This window comes from Palaemon carinicauda, chromosome 15 (genome assembly GCF_036898095.1).
Source record: "Palaemon carinicauda isolate YSFRI2023 chromosome 15, ASM3689809v2, whole genome shotgun sequence".
Taxonomy (NCBI): Eukaryota; Metazoa; Arthropoda; class Malacostraca; order Decapoda; family Palaemonidae; genus Palaemon; species Palaemon carinicauda.
The window spans coordinates 64917441-64931535 of NC_090739.1; the positions used below are offsets into that span (position 1 = coordinate 64917441).

The 14095-nt window shown below is 30.1% G+C and overlaps 1 protein-coding gene across 1 annotated transcript; it reads left to right on the top strand.

The window, feature by feature from the left end:
- The first annotated feature begins 4252 nt into the window (after window positions 1-4252).
- LOC137654299 (uncharacterized) lies at window positions 4253-11956 on the top strand. Its single transcript, XM_068387925.1, has 3 exons — window positions 4253-4497; window positions 7908-8232; window positions 9706-11956. Exons 2-3 carry the CDS (start codon window positions 7934-7936, stop codon window positions 9815-9817), a joined length of 411 nt encoding a protein of 136 aa, XP_068244026.1. The 5' UTR covers window positions 4253-4497; window positions 7908-7933; the 3' UTR covers window positions 9818-11956.
- Window positions 11957-14095: the final 2139 nt, after the last annotated feature.

Sequence of the window (14095 nt, forward strand, 5' to 3'; positions counted from 1 at the left end):
ATATCTACCAGTCTCTCACCACTCTCCTTTTCACCTGGTACGCCATACTTCCTAATGACACCTTCTACTCTCCAGCGCCCACTCTAGCATTTAAGTCACCCATGACAACTACATAATTCCTTCTACCCAGTCCTTCTACACACCTAGTTAATTCAATCCAGAACTCATTCCGCTCTTCTTCACGTTTCTCACTACCTGGCCCATACGCACTGACAAACGCCCAACATTCCCTACCCAAACTAACCCCTACCCACATTAACCTAGATGATATCTCCTTCCATTCCACTACTTTACCTGTTATCCATTCACTCAGCAATAAAGCCACACCCTCTCTCGCTCTTCCCCTTTCAATCCCAGACACTCTACCAGACATTTCACCAAACATCACTTCACCCTTCCCTTTTATCTTTGTCTCACACAAGGCCAATACATCCATCCTTCTATTCCTAAACATACTTCCAATCTCACATCTTTTACTCTCTATCGTACTACATCCACGCACATTCAAACACCCCAAAACTAGAGTGCGGGGAGCAGTCACTCTCCCCCCAGCTCCATCTCCTTGCTGATATATATATATATATATATATATATATATATATATATATATATATATATATATATATGTTTGTGTGTGTGTATATAAATCGTATTATATATATAAAACACACCGTTTAATACTATTAGTCCGTTATTGAAATACCAATTCGATCGCAATTGTAAGGATACACTGAAGCCAACGCAAAAAACAAAGAATCACAACAAGTGATTTCATCCTACGTTGTGACATAATGAAAAAAAAAAAAAACATATACATAACAGACCAAATTCCCCCTCGGTATCAACTAGACTCGGAAGCTCTGATTCGATTCCCAGTGGAATTCCGAGAATTGGTTCTGATTTCGGGAATTGTTCAGTCAGTCCCCAAATCTCCCTTCTGTAAAAGTAAAACGGATGAAGGGGAAGAGAGGCAATAATCCGATCATAGGGGATTACGAAAAGATCATCAAAGATTTCTTGCTGTTTTGATTGAAACATCCGATTTTGTTTCAGAGTGACAAAACCTCAGGAATTTCAAGGCCTATATTTAATTATGAATAATTATGTCTATCTATCTATCTATCTATCTATCTATCTATCTATGTATATGTATATGAACATGTATCTATATGTATACATATATATATATTCCTATATGTAATTGTAAACATATATACATATATTTATATAAAAATATTGTACCCACACACTCTCACTCACACCCACACACACACACACAGACACACACACACACACATATATATATATATATATATATATATATATATATATATATATGCATATATCTATTGATATATAGATATACTGTACATATATAAATTTATCTATGTTTATACATAGGATATATATACATATATATATATATATATATATATATATATATATATATATATATATATATATATATATATAAGTATACATACATATGTATATGCATGTATTTGTGTGTGTACGAACACACTCACATATATGTATATATATATATGTATATATATGTATATATATATATATATATATATATATATATATATATATATATATATATATATATATGTGTGTGTGTGTGGGTGTGTGTGTGTTTGTGTGTGTGTATGTATGTATATGCATATATGAGAATATATTTATATATATACATACCTGCATGAATGTAGATACACATTCAACATGTGAAAAAACACCTACAAATATCAGTCTACTCACCCCTATTTTGATTTGTGCTTCCTGGTTGTTACGGTCCATATGATCTAACATCTTTCTCCATTTACTCGGGCAACAATCGTTTGATGTTATTGTATATTTCATTATAGAAAATTCGAATCCTATTATTTTTTACGTTTTTATGTTGAACAGGCTAGCATAAGTCTTTTTGTAGTTTATTCATGAAATATCTCTTTTGATGTTACTGTTTTTAAAATATTCATTTCATTTGTTCATTATTTTTCAGATCGTTTATTTATTTCCTTATATCCTTTCCTCACTGGGCTATTTTTTCCTGTTGGAGCCCTTGGGCTTATAGCATATTGCTTTTCCAAAAAAGGTTGTAGTTTAGATAATAATAATAACAATAATAATAATAATAATAATGATAATAATAATAATAATAATAATGATAATAATAATAATAATAATAATAATAATAATAATAGTAAATATAAATCTTATTATTGTTATAATTTATATCTCTTTCGATTTAAGCAATGCTTTTTCCCAAAAACCTACTTGTTCGTGTGTGCAAGTCATTTCTTAAAATTCTATCTGCATTGAAGTAATGTGCGTTCCGGTGCATTTTCAAACACATAAAAGCAGTGGAATGCATTCAGATAAGAGAGAGAGAGAGAGAGAGAGAGAGAGAGAGAGAGAGAGAGAGAGAGAGAGAGAGAGAGAGAGAGAGAGAGAATATAACTGATCACATTACATTTCCTCCCAAACCAACAAGTTTTCAGAAAAGCAGTCGAGAAAATATAATCTTATCAGTTACTTCTAGCGGCAGTAATTTCTCCGTTCATGTTTCCCTACTTAATACAAGGTTGCTGGACGTACATGCACACACAAACACACACGTACACACATTCATGTATATGTACGTATATATGCACACATGTATATATATATATATATATATATATATATATATATATATATATATATATATATTCATATATATATACATATATATATATATACATACAGTATATATGTATATATATGTATCTTTATATATATATATATACATATACACATACATATATATATATATATATATATATATATATATATATATATATACATATATATATATATATATATATATATATATATATGCATATATATATATATATATATATATATATATATATATATATATATATATATATATATATGTATATATACTGTTAATTTGAACGTTAAGAACAACGAATGTTTAGGAGGAACAGTAAAGAAAATGACTAGCTTAACCTTCTGCATAATTATCACTAATCTTTGCTTTCAGTTCTTCTCAGACAGTACCATCCTGCACGTAATAATAGGTATGCAGTTAATTCTAACAGTCTTACCTTCTCCACCATAGGGCTCAATATTACAAATTATTCTTTATGTTTTATTCCAGCTGTGACGAGATAGTGGAATGATCTTCCTAATCTCGCTGTTGAATCGGTGGAACTTCAGAAGTTCGAACTTGCCACAAATGTTTCTATGTTGAATAGGTTGACATAAGTCTCCCCTCATAGTTTACTATTGAGAATATTATGGTAATGCCCTTATTTGTGTGTTGTCTCTCATTGTTGCTTGTTAGTGATAAAACATTGAACAATGAATTTAATTCCTCAATTTACAAAAAAATCTCGTTATTAGAGATCACAGGCCAGAAATTAGGAATTGAATTTAGCTTAATTAGAAATAGTACACTGAAAGCCTAGTTTTCTTTCCTAATTGCAGTTTTAACACTTATATTCTCGCACCTGATTAGTTAAAAAAATACTCTAGTATCTGAATTTTAAAACTTTCTTGAAGTCTTATATCATAAAAGAAAAATTGCTACTCCACTTGTCGTGCTACATTAAGCCTTTTTAAAACATATAATGTTACTAACTGAATGTTGATATCATGTGTTAAGTCCTGAGATAAGATACTATTTTCTATGTTATAAAATAAATATTATGTAGCAGTGTAGGGAACTTTAAAACGTTTACGGCGAACAATGATTGATTTTCGTGTGAAGGTCTAAACTTCCCTGCATAATGACACAGGGTGATTTAGTGTTTCCAGAAGGGCTAGTTTGTGTCAAAATTTATGTTGGATAAAGGAGGTATGATTTAGAAGTCTTTGGAGGAGGATGTGGGGGATAATTATTAGATTCTGTTATCAGATGGTGGTAAAAGTGCTGGCACAACTATGTCTTAATATTCTTGTAATGTGTAAGTACATTCCCGATAAAGATAAGCGCAACTATGCGTAAGAATCTTTTCCTGTACATGAATCTCCCTCCTAATTTGGAAATTACATTATCAACATATCAACCTTAGTGAGAAACTAGACGAGTAATGATATTTATATGTTCAACAGGATAAGACGTACCCAGAAAGGTTATCTGGCAACCGAACTCCATCGTATCCGTGAGCACCAGAAGCTAGAACACTCGTGAGTCGTGAAGCAACAACTTGGCAGTTGTAAGGTTGGCAGTGTAGGAGAAGGTCACCGCTCTCTCACGTCTCTGGTGCCATCCATGTGCGCTTCTTGACTATGAGATAATTAACAAAAGTGACAAGAGAATGAGTATCCTAACTTTGTCTCAGACCTTTTAAGATTATATAAAGCTATTTATATTGACAAAAGTCTTAAACTGGAAGAAAAATGTTTGCCCTTAAAAGTTGATCAAATATGTAGTACACCTCTTTGTCCAACAGAGAAAATCTTAGGCGATCGGCATTGGAAAAGGTAGGCTATTTGAGACGTATTTGATTCACCCACACCTTATTTTAGATAGGAATATGTCCGTGCATGTCAAATAAGATAATTCGTAAGGAAACACATTCCAGAGTTTATTTATTATTGCTTTGTCTAAATACGATTATATTAAAGGACATTTTAACGAAAGACATAGGTCAAAAGAAGAGATTTTGTCTTGAATAACAATTCCGTAGATACCCCATAGGTTTACTGCTTTTGTGGAGTCAGTCTATTTGATTTCGTATGAATTTCCATTAGGACCTTGTATGTATGTATATATATATATATATATATATATATATATATATATATATATATATATATATATATATATTCATGTATATATGTATATATACATACATATATCCACTATGTGTGTATATCTGGTTGTATGTATATATATATGTATATATATGTATATATATATATGTATATGTATATGTATATATATATAACTATATATATATATATATATATATATATATATATATATACATATATATATATATATATATATATATATATATATATATATATACATATATGTATATATATAATATTATATGTATATATATATATATATATATATATATATATATATATATATATATATATATATATATATATATATATATACTATTGACGTTTGCGTCGATTTACATAAATATAATTATGGACAATTTCAAAAAATAGTGATTCTTATTATTAAGTACCTTTTTATAATACGGTGTATTAAACGCTATAATGGTATTCCTCACGAAGGCATATTATACATCTATTATTCCAATACAATATTTTTATTCAAGTAGTTCTTATCTTTATTTCTGACTAAAAATCTGAAATAAGATTTAAAACGGAAGTTAATATATCAAAATCTGCCATGATTACAAAATAACCTTTATCGTTGTGTTGTAAGCATTTTAGAACACTATGGCGCGCAGATTCTTGCAATACAATGCCATAAGAGGTATTGTCAATGTTATAATATTTGTGAGAATGTATTACTGTAATTGGTTTCTATCATTATAATATTTGTATATTTTAATTAATGGTCAATCAATTTGCACATGATTATTTTCGTTATCTACATTATTATTGCTGATATTAAAAGCTTTGCCATCACGATATTCTGTTGTGTTAGTCTGTAAGTAAAACTTATATTCAACGTTATTTTTATACACTAGATAATAGTGAACTATCTTCCATAATGAGAGAGAGAGAGAGAGAGAGAGAGAGAGAGAGAGAGAGAGAGAGAGAGAGAGAGAGAGAGAGAGAGAGAGAGAGAGAGGGGAGTCCGGGAAGGTTGGTTAACCTTATACATGCATGGGAAAATGCGTATCCATATCACGTTATGGAAGTTTGGTATATTTTGAGTTTCAAAATCAGCTGGATTTAAGTTAACAACTACGATAAACACAAAGTTACACACTGTTGTAATAACACAGTTGAAGTGCATAATACAAAAATAAAATGCAACGCAAATCAAAGAAAATACCCAATTTGATATAAAGTAAATGTTTTTTAGTTTAGAATCCCAGAAATTATTTAAGTAATTATTTTCCTATTTTGTTTGATATATTTACTTTTCTTCTTTTCAGTTGATTTATATTCTCTTCAGATATAAGAATAGTTTCGATTTTCTTTTTTCAATATTTTTCAACAAATGTTTTCGAGGGAATTTTGCACAAGTACAAAGTTTGTTATTTCTTTACATCTTAGATAGGGCAGTGAGAGTACGAACATACATACAGATATTTACAAAACAATAATCCCTACCACAACCAACCTGCTTCCTGCATCCATTGCTATTTGCCCACACGTGTTTTATCATAACAAGTCTTATGAATCCTGTGGTCGTAACCCAACTTTTTCTATCGTTTCCAAGAATATTACTTTTGACTTTAACCTGCTTCTAAGGCTTGTCAGTTGAAAACATTGAAATGGTCTATGTCACAAAGCTGGCCTCTTAATAAGTGTTAATATTTAATCCTTTGAATTATAATGCTTCATCTTAATTCATATTTATCTAATTTATAACCTGGATTTGTTTTTCACCTTAAATACTCGGTATTTAGACAATGATCAGTCAACTCGTGATCGTCAGTCACGACAGAAATAAACCATATAAACAGAATTGTATAATACATATCAACATACCAGTTAAGATTGTCTATACACTCACTTTATGGATCATCAGAAATACTAAAATAGGACTATAAAGTCATCTGTTAGGAAATTTAAAACAAAGGTAATTTTTGCATGTAAGTGTATCATTCTCAAGAGTTCATCGATTCTATTCTAGTAAATTGCTGTTGCCGGATTTGAAAACGTAAAACAATAAGAGAGTTAGCCGGGTATTATCAATATCACCAGCTTTAGTTAACAGCAAGTTACAAAACATATGCGTTGCTAGGCAACACTTGCAAGAAACTTCCTTTCGCTAGGCTTTTAGAATTATAGCAAATGCAATGCGAGTCAGTTTTGTCTCTGTGCTGTAATTGTGTGTCACTATAGAATGGCTAATTGTTCACTTAGATTTTACCACCGTCTTAATAATGACCTTTGGATGATCAAGTGGTTCTATTGTTATATAAGAAATCATCTGCTGTAACTCTTGGAGTCATCCTGGCCTCGTTTTTTAAAAATTCCTTTTGATTGAAGAAGAACAACGTACCCTTGCGTGTGTCAACTAAAGGATAGGTGCAAGACGAAGCTTTTTTCATAATTAGCTATGGAATTTAGCTGGAAATTTTCTGTCCTGTTGCCAAACATGTAAAATTTAATCGGAGAATATGTTAATTTCAAGCATAAATATTTTTTTTTTCTTTATATAGTGTTTCATAAGTTCAAATTGTTGTAGACGCTTTTCTGATGAACAGGCTGACATACGTATTTTTCATAGTTTATCTATAACTTATCTATTTGATTTTGTTAATGATATTGATATTTTTTAGATTTCTTTATTTCTCAATTAGGGTTGTAACTTGGCTAGTAGTAGTAGTAGTAGTAGTAGTAGTAGTAGTAGTAGTAGTAGTAGTAGAAATAATAATAATAATAATAATAAGAATAATAATAATAATAATATGAAAGTTGGTCAAATGTTTTAAAATGGGGAAATTTTTTCATGGTTGTATGAGGGAATGTACATGTACACTTAATATAGAGCAAATGTATAGATATGTGCGTGAGAGAGAGAGAGAGAGAGAGAGAGAGAGAGAGAGAGAGAGAGAGAGAGAGGAGAGAGAGAGAGAGAGAGAGAGAGAGAGAGAGAGAGAAATAAGTATCTGTGTAACACAAGCAATTATTTCCTTCAGCAGCTATTTCCATAATGGCTAAAATGATTAGGGTATTTCAAAGTGAAAGTAATAATAAAAAAAAACCTTTTATTCTTGCCCCAGGTCTTCTAGAATGTCTCACACTGAAGATGCCCCCTAGGAGTCATTCACTGAGCCAAGGGCACAGCATAAATGCCCGCCCGACCCAGGCGAGGTACAAAGGGCTCTTCCCTTCCCACACGGCTCCTACGTCGAGGGGGTACTTCATCCTCTTCAGCTTCTTCGTCGGGGTTCTTATGATCACCATGGGCTCCGTTTTCTATCATGTGATCCTCATTCGACCCATGAGTGGGACATACCCACTACGTACGCCCTCTATGCCCCTTGCATGTGGCCTTATAGCCATGGGCATTCTCATGGTACTCCTTAGTATTGGCATAACTTGGAAGTAAGTTCTTTTTTATTACATTTTTCCCTGTGTCATTTTAAAACATTCCATAAGATTTATCTCATTTCGAAATTTTCAGACAGGTTTCTTTACTTCAATATATGAATACATACACACACACACACACACACACACACACACATATATATATATATATATATATATATATATATATATGCACACACACACATATATATATGTATATATATATATATATATATATATATATATATATATATATATATATATATATATATATATATATATATATATATATAGTATATATATATAGTATATATATGAAAACTGAACTCGACCAATAGGAAGGACGGCACCTTACTGATTGTATATGACTACATGTGCAAATGCAACACAAGTTAAATATGGAGTTCAAACTATTGTTCGAAGAAAATCTTGAATTTCTAATAGAATTGCAATTATTGCAGCACAAGTAACAAGCATAAGTAGAATTTTGAAAATATCCTCCCGTGTTTTCAATCTAACATTTTCAAGTTTGAGCAATTGTCATATCATCATGATTCTTTTGCATTCTTTGGGTGAGTAAAAATTTGCTGGAGAATAATAGCCTGTCTCCTAATTCTTATCTTATTGATTATTTGTTAAACAATGCACTGTAACTTTATGAATACTAGTTACTAAAAAGTCGTTGAGAGCTATGATTAAGAGAACTAGACGTGTTTTCTTTGCTCACAGGTTGAAGACTGATAAACTGCTGCATGCAGCTTTAATATAATGTAATGGAACTTCCATGTTGTTAGTCTTTTTCTTCTGAGTTGATGGTAAATATTGGCAGCAGATATCACTGAAAATAATCAGGATTGGTGGAAGCTAATGTTGCTTAACGCATATTCGACCAATCAGAAGGAAGCTGCTGTAAAATCTCAAATGATATCGGTTGCAGATATTTACCGTCAGCTTCAAGAAAACTCACCCTGATTCAAGGGGCCCAAAGACCATAAGAAAACTAATAAATGTAACTACAATGAATCAAATCCTGTAAACATATATGTGGAAAAGAGAACGACGAAGAGACTTTGAGTAGTGGATAAAGGAATTCGATACTTTTCACATTGAAATACAAAACAGTATTATCTACACATACTTAATTTTTTGTCTGCATATTTGCCATTTGGGTTAACTTGTTAAGATTCTGAGTAGAACCTTGGTTGAAGATTCATTCTTACCAGCATTAGTAAAAGTACAACGATCAGGACTTGCTTTAAATTACTGTAAGCTTCTTACTGAAAAGTTTTAGCATTGATTAAATTATGCCACTTTGGAAAAAAGAATGATTTCAATATAAAAACATATAAAATTCTCAACTTTTACATCTCATATAGATAATGATTATCAAAACAGGACAACTTACATAGAAAATCTTTATAAATCAGAATAAGACGTTTAAGCAGTGGATTTAGACTTATCGTGAAATTTAGCTCTCCTCTTTCACAGGTACGGGTTTGACGATGGAGATAATTCACTGGATGAAGATTCACAAGCTTTGACTAAGGACGATATCCTTGAACAAACTCACCAATGTTCGCCGAAGAGTCCATCTGTATGAGACAGAAAGCACTTCGTGTCGTAGGTGATAGTAATTCGAGTCTACACCGACTACAATTCTGGTCTTTACAAAACCAAAGGATCAACAGTGTTTAGTTATTCTAGAACGCTCGTGTTTCAAGATGTGAACGACTACTGGTTTTTGAAATCAAAGGATCACATGTATATCTTGTTTTATCTATAGGTTATTTTTGATAGTTTTTGATATGCTAGAAAGGGACATTTGCCTCCAAAATAAGCTAAAAGATGTCGAACTACGAGCTTACGACGACTGAGTTTAATACTTAGTAGATAATTCGTAGAAGAAGAAGAAGAAGAAGAAGAAGAAGAAGAAGAAGAAGAAGAACGAATCTTCATATCGTTATGGCAGACAGGTGATGTTATCGTTTTATAGAATGAACAGTGACAAGGAATTCGTGATAACTTGAATTTAGAACTTGCTTAAGTCATGACAAGTGACCTTGATAGTTAAAAACATTAACTTTTTACTCTTCATCACTACGTAAGAAGGAGATTTAATTTCTGATAAAATTTAAAAAAACAAATGACAAAGTATATAGTAATGAAAATGGACGAAAGCTATATGCTGTAGATGTAAGGATTGAATACAACGTTTATTAATAGAAATCTTTTATAAATGAGCAGGAAATCCTCTAGTGTATCTCGTATGTCACTTTCAATAAATATGAACTTTATTAATAGAAGCAGCTTTAAAAATATGGTTTAACTAAATAGGCGATAACTTACTTTATAACTAGTATAATCAAACCCAATCTCATGAAAATATAAAGAATATTTTAGATAATCCAGTTTTTACAATATAGTCGTATAATATTGTCAACGTAATTGACGATGAATGTAACTTCATAAAATAAACAGATCAATATTACAGTTGCACTTTTTATACGTACAATTATTTTGGTGGTAAGTGCTAAATATTTTATACTGTCACGTATAATGACTTAATTACCATCTGTAACTAAGCACTTAATCAAGTACCATGATTTTTATGTTACAAATTATGCTCAGTAATTAATATTTTTTCTCTAATAAATTTCATTCGTCAGTATATCTATTTTTGGTGATTTCGATAGCGTGGTTAGAAATATTCCAAGTGAATTAAGATCAAAGTTTTCCATTTAGAAATTCATCTCTCTCTCTCTCTCTCTCTCTCTCTCTCTCTCTCTCTCTCTCTCTCTCTCTCTCTCTCTCTCTCTTCATCTGACCTACTCAGATCTAGCATTTTATCAATATAACGAAAAAAGTCCGGATTTTACATGATAAAGTTGATATTATAACTTGTGACATAATTTCGAACATCTAATTGCAAATCAAAAGCCTAAAATATCAAGTATACACAAGTCCCTTCAATTTTAGTCAAAAGATCTATACAAGTTTCGTTCCATATAGACTATTGATGTTCCTTTAAAAACCTTTCTGATAACTTCCTGGGACTAGTAGATTAAGAATTGCTTATGTTATCCGTCCTAGAACCAGCCACACATTTAATTCTATTATTGATACATTGATTAAAGTTCTGCTATGATTAAAGATCTTGGACATGAAATATGAACGTAATTCCTGGAAGCGTTTTCCACTTAAACTGATGTTTGATAATTCCATTAATTGACAGCCATATGTTTCCTGGCATGATCTATGAACAAAGTCATAGATTTTTCTTCTAAATTAATTTCCAAACTTTCGTTTATTTCGTATAGGTGTATAATTCTCGTTGAAAAATGTTTCAAAATTGTTTGAAAAATAATGTAAACCTAATCATACTCTCAACTACAAATTTCTAACAGATCTCTATAAAAATAATTTTATTTCGTTAGAAAATATTAATAATGGAATCATAGTTATAGACAATATCCGATATTTCATAAATGAAAAATAAGAAAATATTCAACACTGCACAAACAAAAGATAAGAAAATATCCACAATATCATAAATAAAAGATAAGAAAATATCCACCATTTCTAGTATCAAGTAGGTTAAGCATAAACAATTAAGAAAGTATTAAATACTATATATACAACACAACTATGTATAAAATCCCAAACCAAGTCCCTGTTTGTCATATTTTCCCCAATGTTTTTTTTAACGATTAATAGGAATTTGTTCAGATATTCAAGGAAATTTTCAAGAGAAATTTTATACGATTTTATGAAAAATATATGAATACAATTTGACTAGATTATATTCTGTTAAATTTTATGAATACAAGTACATAGATACTTATTGTATGTACACTCATACATACATAGATTTGTAATTATATATATATATATATATATATATATATATATATATATATATATATATATAATATATATATATATATATATATATATGTATATATATATATACACATATATACTTATGCGTACGCACGTTCCAACACAAAATACACATATAAGACGGAAATAATAACTTTCAACTCTTCCTGTAATTTTGTTGTTCCATATTTTACCTGAAATTTGATGCATACACCCACACAAACCCACTCACACACACACACATATATATATTTATGTATAGTTTATATAGGTATATATATCTATCTATCTATCTATCTATCTATCTATCTATCTATATATATATATATATATATATATATATATATATATATATATATATATGTATGTGTGTGTACGTGTGTGTGTTTGTGCGTGTGTATGCGTGTGCGTGTGCGTGTGCGTGAATCTTTTTTACCGTAATTAATGATCGAAAAGAGTTATCTAAGATATCTAAGCTCTATTTCTATTTATGGTCACTCTGTCTGTGTCTCTTAGAGGCTTTAAGTGTCAGCCTCTTAAGGAAGAACTTCCCTTATTGTTTCACAACAACTATTTTTAAGATGTTTGATCCCCACTTATCAGAACAATATAATTACTTTTTCATGGACAACAGTTCGCTTTTCTCTCAAGAGTATTAAATCAAACCCGTTCATGTTTAAAACAGGATTTTAGTGTGTGGAATCATAAGGACCTTATATCTAATGATCGTTATTATAAAAGTCTGTGTTATGATCAAAACTTTCATTTTGAGTGATTTAGAAAAATAAATTTGAATATGAAAAGAGTTAGACTATATATTGTAATAGTTTTTAAATATAGTTTTTATATCAATAATAAAGAATTTTTTAATGAGTACTTTTAATCATCCTATTTGCTGTTCTTGACACCTTTTATTTCTACGGTTTTAAAACACTGATGAATTGAAAGTATAAGTTAAATATTTTATCTTTTAATAAGTAACTTGAAAAATAAGCAAGAATGAAAAGCATTTTCATCATGTCAGTTGAAGAATAACTCAAAGATATATTTTCTTGTAGATTTTTTTTTATTTTTATTAAAGGTGATATTTTAAGAAACTTATAGTTGCTCTATAAGGTCACAATGAGCTGGTTTTCTGTAATGCTCAATCTGATGTAATAAAATATTTTTGGATCTATCTAATCCTAAATGAAACTATTTCTTATTTTACAAAAATACTCGATTTTTTACATTAGACATTTTTTTTTATTTCATTTTCATCTGTAGAGTTAAAGGTTTGGAATGCTTCATAAGTTCCATTTCAAAATTAGAAGACAGTCGTGTTTGTTATTTTCTAAAGGAAATAATAATTTTCTTTTAAAGAATAGTGGATGAAGAATTTCACTGATTTAAATGAAGTCAAGTTATCCTGTCATGTTGCTTATACTCATTCTCCGAATTCGAACAGTGTCGATAATGTTGATTAATTCAGTAACACACAATGATCATGATAAATTATCATTGCAAGGAATCACCAGCATGACTGTTGAAGCATTGCATAAATCCACACAAGACAACAGAATACACCAAAATTAGTTTCAGGTTTATCTAATGCAAGACATGGGTAATAGCTGTTTAGCAACCTGCAAGGATTCAGCATGAACATCAGTACGGCTGGCCTGTTTTATGAATTATTCTGACTTGTGTTCTACTATGTATTAGTGAGTAAACGTTCAATGGTTTGAATATAATTAACATTTGAACGTAATTTATAACCTTTCATTATAACATAAGGAGGAAATTTCTCTATAACACTGCAAGGATAACTTTCAATCGACCCAGGAAAAATAAGAAAAAAAAAAAACATATTTTTGAAATAATTACTGATTGGACTGTTAACTTTTTTATCAGTATCGATCGAGCTGATGTCTCTTAACCTTTGATAAAAGATTTGTATTTGCTCTAGTTTAATTAAAACAAAATTCTGTTGAAAACTGATGAAACTTTTGCTTATGAAGAA

Bases quoted from the DNA above. Each gene is read 5' to 3' on its own strand.
- LOC137654299 (XM_068387925.1), top strand. From the start codon at position 7,934: ATGCCCCCTAGGAGTCATTCACTGAGCCAAGGGCACAGCATAAATGCC. The intron at 8,233-9,705 runs GTAAGTTCTTTT...CCTCTTTCACAG, and splicing joins AGTATTGGCATAACTTGGAA to GTACGGGTTTGACGATGGAG.